Here is a 9037-nt window from a genome sequence, read left to right on the forward strand (position 1 = left end):
GCTCAAACTACAATAATAAAATAAAAATTGAAAAAACCTTTCATGAATTTTAATCCTGGATATTCTCAAGTACTGACTGCTGCCGAATTATATGTGTTTCCTTTATTGTGCAGTCATTGCAAAGTGTTGTAATCAAGGAGGTAATATAACGGTTCTGTTTCATTTATCTCATACTAGTTCTTATATTTAGTATTATGAGGGGACGTCCACCTCATATTATACTACTATTTCAGATTTGAAAATTGTAGTCTAATGCCAAGCAAGACTTGTTTCCTGTTGATCCTGTTACGAGGACAATCAGCATCTTTCTGCAGTTTTTTGATTTAGGTTAGTTTTTCCTTTTCAAATCTTCGACAACTTCCTCTCGTTTTTGTAGCAAGCAATGTCTCTATATCTTAAACACGAAGTGTCAAATTATAGTTATTTTGTCAGTCTGCTGCAGAAAGTAAGTTTTACTCATTTTCCTATATTGCTGATCAGTATCTTATAACTCTATGCCATTCGAACCAGTTCTTTTTTGTCCTTTTCCTGTCCGAAATAATGGGAATGTATTTTGTTTCTTCGATACTATTAATCAGGAAAAGCTTGGCCACTGGGTACAGGTATAATAATCTCTTAAAACCGACCTTTTCTCATTCAATCGTAGCTAATTGAACACTGCAACTAGGCTCTAGTTTTACCTCAACTCGACTGCACTAGTGTGGAGCTTCCCGTATCTTGATCGTATGTCGTAATGTCTGAAGTGATGGTCGATTTTTTTGCAGGATGATCATAACATACAATTCGACTTCTACCATCGTTGGTTCGACACGATATTTGCAGCAAGTTCTTCTCTCTGCTCATTACACTTCTCGGCAGGCCGACAAACATCCCATGAGTAATTTCTTTAGTATATTTCTTCCTCTCTTTTTTTACAAAAAAATCCCTTTAGTGTGGGTTTATATAGAGCCATATAGATGTCATATTAAATTAGAGGTTATGTTTATTCCTTTTTTTTTGTTTAGTTGCATTTTTCTCAAAAATTAAGCCTATGATAATGTAGAGAGATTTCGGAAAATCTCTCAATAATGTATGACCTATCTACAGTATTAAGTTTAGCCTATGACTATGATGCTCCATTTCATCTTTATTAACATACACCAATTCAACAAATTGATTTATGTAATTTAGTAAATACTAGTATGATGTAATGTAGATAGTGTCAAGTATCAAGTAAATAAGTCATCAAACAATATTAGCTCCAAAATTTTGATTGATTGCAAAATTATAATTTAGTGAAACTCTAGAAATTTACAGTAAATTTAATTAAAATTAAATCAGTTTTGACTGTAGGAATAATAATGCAAAATTAAATTAAGTGAAACAAAATCCTCACATTAAAAAACAAAGAAGCAAATTAAAAAATGAAACAAATTAGCTAAAACCTTATTACTTCATAAACCCAAAATCACAATATCCTATTCCTAAACCCAATCTCAAAGAAGCCAATCAAATCATCAACATCAGAGACAATCTCAACTGCAACGATCAGTAAACTCAAAATTTTGATCTTCATTCAATTCCATAGTTTAATATCGTCAAAAACAAGTCGATTCCACCTTATTCGTAAACAAGAATTTTTATAAAAAATTGCGAATACAACCAAATAAATAAAAAGTGGTTATTTTAACTCACTACTCATTCAGTTGCTGGAGCTCAGCTTTCAATTGCTCGATTTTGAGCCCCATCGCCCGCTGAATCGACCCCCTCTCGCTCTCCGGCAGCCTCCGCAGCAGCCCCTCGTACAATTCCAGAACCTCGCCGACGGCTTCGCGCGCGCACTCCGCCTCTTCATTGAAATACACGGTTTCTTTTGAGTCCATCGCCGATTCTATCTCCTCGCGAGCTTCCGCGAATTTGAGGTTGATTTTGTCGACCTCCCTGTCGGTTTCACCGCTGAATCGTCTCCAATTGTTAGGAGCATTGAAACGTGCAGCTGAATCTGCGATTCTCGGACGCGAAAATCGATGGAATTCGCGTCGATTCGAGAGAGTCGTTAGGGTTTGTACTGGAAATTGAGATTCAGGGCGTGTAGATCTTCCAATTAGGTTTCTGGGAAGGAATTTGGAGAGAGAAAGAGATGAACGACGAAGCATATTGGTAGATTTTTATTTATTTTTTTGGTTGAATTTTTGAAGCTTTTAAATTTGTCGCAGTTAGTGAGGTAGAATATGATGGAGTACGAAGGAGAAGAGAATAAATAAAAGGGAGAAAATTGATTTCCGAGTTTTAAATACAATAAATGGGCTATTGGTACAATAAATGGGCTATTGGTACCAACTCTTCAATGGGCCAAGATAGCCCATTAACTAATCGAACCCAATTTTGTATCCAAAGTAGGGCTGACAATTTTCGACACGACACGATAATCTGATACGAATCCGCACGAAATTATTGGGTTGGGGTCAAGTCTTATTGGATTTGTGTCCTTATCGGGTTGACCCATTAAGAACCCGATAATTTCGGGTTGGGTTCGGGTCGGATGCGGGTCGGATACGGGTAACCCATTAAGAAATAATATTATTATTTTTATTATTATTTAAAAAAATATATATTACTTTAATTTTTTAATTTCTTATAAATTAGGTTTAAATAGTATAAAATGAATTTTAATTGTGTAAATTAGGTTAAAGATTAAGGTTTAATCGTGTAATATTAGGTTTTAATCGTGTAATATCAGGTTCAGGTTGTTATCGTGTCGTGTCAACCCATGTTATATCGTGTCGATAACGGGTTCGTGTCTGGTGCGGGTCGTGTTCGGATTTGAAGGTAGCAGGTCGGGTTCGTGTTCGAATTTACAGTTTCCTTAACAGGTCGGGTTCAGGTTAGGCCTTATTGGGTTGGGTCATTATCAGGTTGACCCGATAACGACCCAATCTGCACGATTTGCCAGCCCTAATCCAAAGTGATGTGCGATCGAAACGACGCCGTTTTGGTACTGTCGATCCAGTTCCATTTTTGTGTTTGGATTCGTGTTTTCTTTTTTTTTGCTAAAAAAAGGAGAGAAGGTTTGAATATCTTGATGTTACTATAGTCTGTAATTATCTTAATTGTGCATTTCCTAATCATTAATTTGCTAGTGAACATAAGAAATTATTGATGCTAAAATGTATATATGATCCTAATTAATATGTAATCCTTCCATCCATCTATAACTGTCGCATTTTTAATCGAACGAGAAATTATACTATATAATTACACAAAGTAGATTAAGATATTTAATTAAACTCATTTTTGACAAATTGGACATTTAATATTGGATGGAGAGAGTATACCGTATTTAAAAACGTATATTCATGTTAGATTTCGACATGCCAAACATTATCTTGCAGCATAATTAAGAAAAGAGTAAGGGCAAAAAACTGGTCCCGAACATGTCCATTTTATGATTTTGGTCATATATTTTATCTTTTAAATTTTTGCATTCTGAACATTTCAACTCGGATCACAATTGGTCCTACACTAATAATTCCGTCAATTTTTAAACTGTTTTAACTCGAATGAGACTGTTAAAACTATCAAAATCAATCAAAATCGGGTTAAAACCATATAAAAATTGACGGAATTGTTAGTATAGGACCAATTGTGATCCAAGTTAAAATGTTCAGGATGCAAAAATTCAAAAGATGAAGTATATGACCAAAATCATAAAATGGGCATATGTTCAGGACCTGTTTTGATCTTTACTCTTACGAAAATATTCATCAATTTCATAATCTTATCAAATGCATCACAAAATTCTCCCAAAGATAGACAAATTCCACTAGCAAATTTGAAGCGATGCATATATTTAGATTTACATACAAAAAAGGGTGCACATTGTATTCTTTCTCCAACTGAACTATGCCAAATTTTGCAGTCCCTACACTTGCATAATTCTTGAATTCATATAAATATATATATATGTAACAGACACTCTTCAGAATTTATACTAAACACTCTCACACAAAAGCAAGGTTGGATCATCATCAGATGCTAAATCATTGACACAAGATGATAATAGAACAGCGATTTTTGGGCTTTCGTAGCAGCCTCAGCTTTGCCTCCAGCTGCGTTCCTCCCTCAGGCTCCGTCCTCTCCTGTACTCAATCTCCGCATCTGAATTGGACGAACCAAACTGGTATTTCCTGCCGTTTCTAGGAGCCCCCATCTTCGAGTACATGTCCTCATCATCGCTTAGGAGGGGGCTCGTTGGCAGCCCTCGCCCAGAACTGTGCTTTTGTGGGGCTTGATCTGAGATATAGAGAGAAAACCAATGTTATCACCAAGAAACGAAGCCATAGATAACAATTTTCTTGTTCACGAGAGTTCGTTGGGGGTTGATTTTATACGATGTATAAGATTGACAATACGTATGATTGAGTATTTGAAGGATTATGCGAACAATTAAGCTCAAGAATGTGTAACCCGTCATATAGTCTATATTATCGTTATCAATCTAAGCAATCACCCTAAGTCGATACTACTGATAAGAGACGAGTGAATTTTCAGACAAAGAATCGAGCAAGCTCGATGTAATCCAACTTAGCCAGATTCATTAAGGGGGAAACATAGGCATCTTTTTTCTGGTTCTTGTAAATGTATTAACTTCATACGAATTCTAAATAAGTGAAGATAGAAACAGGTAAGTATAGTTTACCTTCGAGATGAGCAAATCCTGCATTTAATATGTTTCCCGGCCCGGATGATTTGTCGGGGGTGAGAGGGTTCATGCTGAAGGACTCATCCGACACGTTTGATATCTCGACATAATGTGTTGTGGTGACGATTTCGTCAGCACTGAACCCAAAAGAAGCCCTATAAGCTTCCAGTTCCTCAGGATCAGGTTTGGAAACTTTTGGCTGCCTGTTTTGGTGCCCATTTCCGCCATTCGAGTAAGCATCCGATTCTCGAGAGACGCTTATCCGACCACCGGAATGAGAAAGCGACGACTGGTCGAGGTAGAACTGCGCGAACGTCTCGGGGCAGAAGAAATTGGAATCTTGGCGCGATTTTCCGGCACCGCCAGCCTCGATCCCGATATACCGGCCCGACCCAGATTTTGAGTACACAGGCTCTTTCGAAGGGATCGAAGGACTCCACTGAGAGGGGAACTCCTTCTCGGGCGTTCTAGAAACAGGCGATCTGAGGGCACTGGCCGGGCTTCCGGGGTAGAGCGAATATGTGGAGTGAAGATCATTTGCAGCGAAGTAACTGTGCTTATCAGCGCCTTTCATATTGGCGGAGGACGATAGGAAATGGGCGTAAGGCACGTCGGGTGAAGACGGAGTAGTCAAATGCGCCAGCTCTGGCGGAGGAGTTAAAGAAGCTGTAGATGGCTCTGTTGTGAAAGTCGAGAACACAGGAGGGGATACCAGCTGCGTCTCGTGGGCATAAGGACCTGTGACAAACATAGTAGACGAAGGATTACCGGGTGAGTTGGGAGACAAGAAACAGCTGGGCGACTGAGCTGTAGACTGGAGTGCAGAATTTGAGAAAGAAGCGGGCGAAGACGGAGGAGCATAAAGTGATTGAGCAATTCCAGTTGTCTGATTAGGCAGCCCAACGGCTTGAGGCCCGTTTGGCTGATTCGACGCTTGGTTGCCTTCGGGCATTCTTGATGCAGGCACGATCCGTTTCCCACCTTTATTTTTACCGAAACAAGAAAGTCCAGTCCAACAACCTCCCCACCTCTTGCGCTACAAATAAAGTAAATCGTTAGCCACAATGTGAAATTATACAAAGGAATGCTTTAAAGGGGAACATAATCAGATCCACAATATGAAAAGGCATCTTTCGAGGCATGGACTATGTGAACTCTAAGGAAAATTTACCATTCTCAGTGAATGTAACATTTTTTGTAATTGGTTATAATGTCACATTTTTCAATAACCATGTGACAGGAAAATAGAAGTGATCAAGAATAGCTGGCATACAAATTGTTAGCTTCATAGTGAGGCAAACTAAGTAAATATAGCCGCTTACAGCACAAAAACGCGGATCTAAAACAAATTAACTGATGATTTGAAGAGAAATAGACGTCCAGTTATACGCAATACAGAATTACAGTCAGATCCTCGAAGCACCAATTGCGCATTGAGACACGTGGCAGAAGTTAAAATGACTATTTCTAAAGGCGCGCACTACATTAATATCGTTTAGTCATTCAAGTAAACCACTTCGGGATGCCAAATCAATAACTAAGATGAAATATTTTCTTCTTTGGTATCTTTATGAATTGAGGAAATATGTGACATTGCATTTTCCGAGTCTTTATCAGTATAATCATGACATTACACAAGTAAACGATTAGGCCATTGGCGGTACTACAGTATCTAACACAACACCGTACTAGTGGCTCGATAAATAGAACGAAAGAAGCGTAAATACCGCTCCACACAGGTCACGATAACAAAAGCTTCAAAGCAAGACCGTGCAGTAATTTTTCACATCTTTTTGCCCCAAGCATGCAATCAATCGAAGGCAGAAACATGAAAATCATAGGGTTCATAATGCAATATACCCGAGATGCCCGTGCTTGCTGCGGCTGCAGAAACCTTATCTGCTCTGACGTCATGGGCAAGTCGGATTTGAGAGCACAATGCAACAAAATCCTTTTTGCATACAGCTTCTGATTCAATAGTATCCACCTACTCACAAATTGCAAAGGGACACTTTGGAACTCTTTTACCACCTCTCTGTGATTCAAAACACAAGCAAAGCAACCAAATTAGAAATCAAGAACACTAAACAAACATACTAAAAGCTCTAAAAATGTTATTTACATAAATCAACCAGCATAATTTACCTAATTTATAGAACTGGCCAACAAAGTAAGTTCCAAAGAATCAACTTATTTTAACCTTTGTTTTTGGATTTTACTCTAAACCTCAAAACTCCCACATTAGAAGCTCAAATACTTCCAATTCTAACCCATCCAGATATTGGAACTTGTCATTGTGTTTTTGTCAGATGCAACAACAAATAATTCCATTCCAATTTTGGGCTCAAATATATGCATAATTTTCAGTTTCAAAATATGATGAAAGCGACCCCACTACAAATAAAAAGAATAAAATTCTTGTTGCCACCAACAGCAAGAATTTTCCAAGTATGACAATACTCACCTACCCTCCAACATCACTTCATTATCCAAACAACATCAACAATAAGTAAAACTCCAAGTTTCAAACTTTAATCTTTTTTTAACAAAATGCAAAAAACCCATTTAAATAAACACGAAAATAGCGAGGCCCATCGAATCAAAACTACCAAAACGGAAATATCAGAGAAGAATTTCACTACCTGAGCTGAGAAAAACGCCTCACATTTCCATAGCTGAGATCTGGAGAAGCTCAGTGCTAGTCGGCTATTGAAGAACAATTCTGTGTGTGAGTGTGTGAGAGAGAGAGGGAAAGGGAGAAGAGCAATGGCTAGATCTAATCTGTGTAATCTGTAGCCTGGTTTCTCTCTTTTTTTGTTCTTTTCGATTGATTGTGGTGCTTGCTAAAACTGCTTTTCTTTTTTCTCCTTTTTGTAAAAATAAAAATTAAAGTGAAAAAAGAAAAAGAAAAAGAAAAAGGGCAGATGAGTGACGTGGAGATTTGTGATTGGTTGGTTTTGCATGTGGAGAATAAACAATTCTTTTTTTACTTTTCTTTTTCACTCGAGGGTTAAATTTAATTTAATTTTTTAATTTTATGGATCAATATATTGAAATAATTGGGTATTTGTATAGTCAAAATATAATCTAAAAAGACTACATGCATCACAGTATCAATATTTTTTCTTTTGGAATATGTATAATACGTAAATGTTAAAGCAACAAGATCCTAATATTTTGTAGTATTAAATACCACTATGGCATACAATAAATATATGTTACATGGTGCAAAATAGTAGTACAAACAAAATCTTCATTATATTGAACGTGACACTACATCGAAATAAATTGAAGTGTATATATGTCATATTCGATGTATTTTTCTCTTAAAGATGAGAAAAGGATAATTTAACTATGGATGATTGTCAGTTGTCACATAGCTCACGTGGGCCTTAGGCCCATTTTATTTCGGATTGAGGCCCAAACGAAATTGAAAAGGAAACAACTAACATGATTTCTTATTTAATATTTTGAACGACCATAATTAATAATTTTATTTTTCAATAAGCCATAAAAATTAGTTACGTATTTTTTATATATATTTCTATTTCTATCTTTACTATTTGTCTCATATTTTATTAATTTTGTACTAAAATAAATATCGCCCATTATTATCTAAAAATATGTGAAGTTGTTAACAACATTAAATCACATTCATTGGGGTACATATTCCGTAAAAAATGAGTAAAAACTATATTTTCCCTTTTTCATCTCTTCAATATATAGCATTAGTAACATTATTATTTCCTCTTTATTCGAAGAAATTATTAGTTCCAATATAGAAAAAAGTGCAATGGATGTTATGATGCAAAGAATCCATGACAAGAAAATTATGATCTTTGACTGTAGTCATAGCCGTGTGAGAGTTGAAATATAAATCATGGCTTGTTTCCTTCTTGTTCCCCACTTTCTTGCATTGTATAATTTGTATGGTCGAATTTGATGTTTGATTTTTATCATTTTATTACATTTAAAATTTTCATCTCTTTCAATAGAATAAGTTCTTGTAAGAGGATACTAGTTGGCTAACTCTAAATGAGATATTTCATATTCAAGATCCTAACTAAAAGTGGTAGTAGGCTTATAATGCATCCTCGAATCATGTTGCGGAAGGATGGCATATGCAGTACGCGCAACGCCATTGGTCGAGTATTGCAAGTGATGTGCACGCTCACAGTTTTACATGAACAACTGCGTTACACATTGTGTCTGAGACTCTGTAACGTTGTGTTACACACTGTGCGCACACTCTATATGTCATATTTTCGCAACGTTGCACATGCTCGTATAACATTCAAGTGCAAGTCAAGAGTCCATGTACCAACATGATGTTTTGGATTAATGTGAGCAAATGGG

The 9037-nt window shown here is 36.6% G+C and overlaps 2 protein-coding genes across 2 annotated transcripts; both read right to left on the reverse strand.

The window, feature by feature from the left end:
• Positions 1-1531: 1531 nt before the first annotated feature.
• On the reverse strand, positions 1532-2218 carry LOC121801615. The gene has a single exon (XM_042201146.1). It carries the CDS (start codon positions 2133-2135, stop codon positions 1674-1676), a length of 462 nt encoding a protein of 153 aa, XP_042057080.1. The 5' UTR covers positions 2136-2218; the 3' UTR covers positions 1532-1673.
• A 1579-nt stretch (positions 2219-3797) lies between these two features.
• Positions 3798-7533, reverse strand: LOC121754937 (uncharacterized protein At1g76660-like). Its single transcript, XM_042150223.1, has 4 exons — positions 7324-7533; positions 6542-6716; positions 4679-5717; positions 3798-4272 (listed from the first exon to the last, which is right to left on the reverse strand). Exons 2-4 carry the CDS (start codon positions 6593-6595, stop codon positions 4073-4075), a joined length of 1293 nt encoding a protein of 430 aa, XP_042006157.1. The 5' UTR covers positions 6596-6716; positions 7324-7533; the 3' UTR covers positions 3798-4072.
• Between the last annotated feature and the right edge of the window lie 1504 nt (positions 7534-9037).

The sequence above is a fragment of the Salvia splendens genome, chromosome 1, assembly GCF_004379255.2.
Source record: "Salvia splendens isolate huo1 chromosome 1, SspV2, whole genome shotgun sequence".
NCBI classification, from domain to species: Eukaryota; Viridiplantae; Streptophyta; class Magnoliopsida; order Lamiales; family Lamiaceae; genus Salvia; species Salvia splendens.

Bases quoted from the DNA above. Each gene is read 5' to 3' on its own strand.
- LOC121754937 (XM_042150223.1), bottom strand. From the start codon at position 6,595: ATGACGTCAGAGCAGATAAGGTTTCTGCAGCCGCAGCAAGCACGGGCA. The intron at 5,718-6,541 runs GTATATTGCATT...CTTTATTTGTAG, and splicing joins AGCAAGCACGGGCATCTCGG to CGCAAGAGGTGGGGAGGTTG. The intron at 4,273-4,678 runs GTAAACTATACT...TCTATATCTCAG, and splicing joins AGGATTTGCTCATCTCGAAG to ATCAAGCCCCACAAAAGCAC.
- LOC121801615 (XM_042201146.1), bottom strand. From the start codon at position 2,135: ATGCTTCGTCGTTCATCTCTTTCTCTCTCCAAATTCCTTCCCAGAAAC.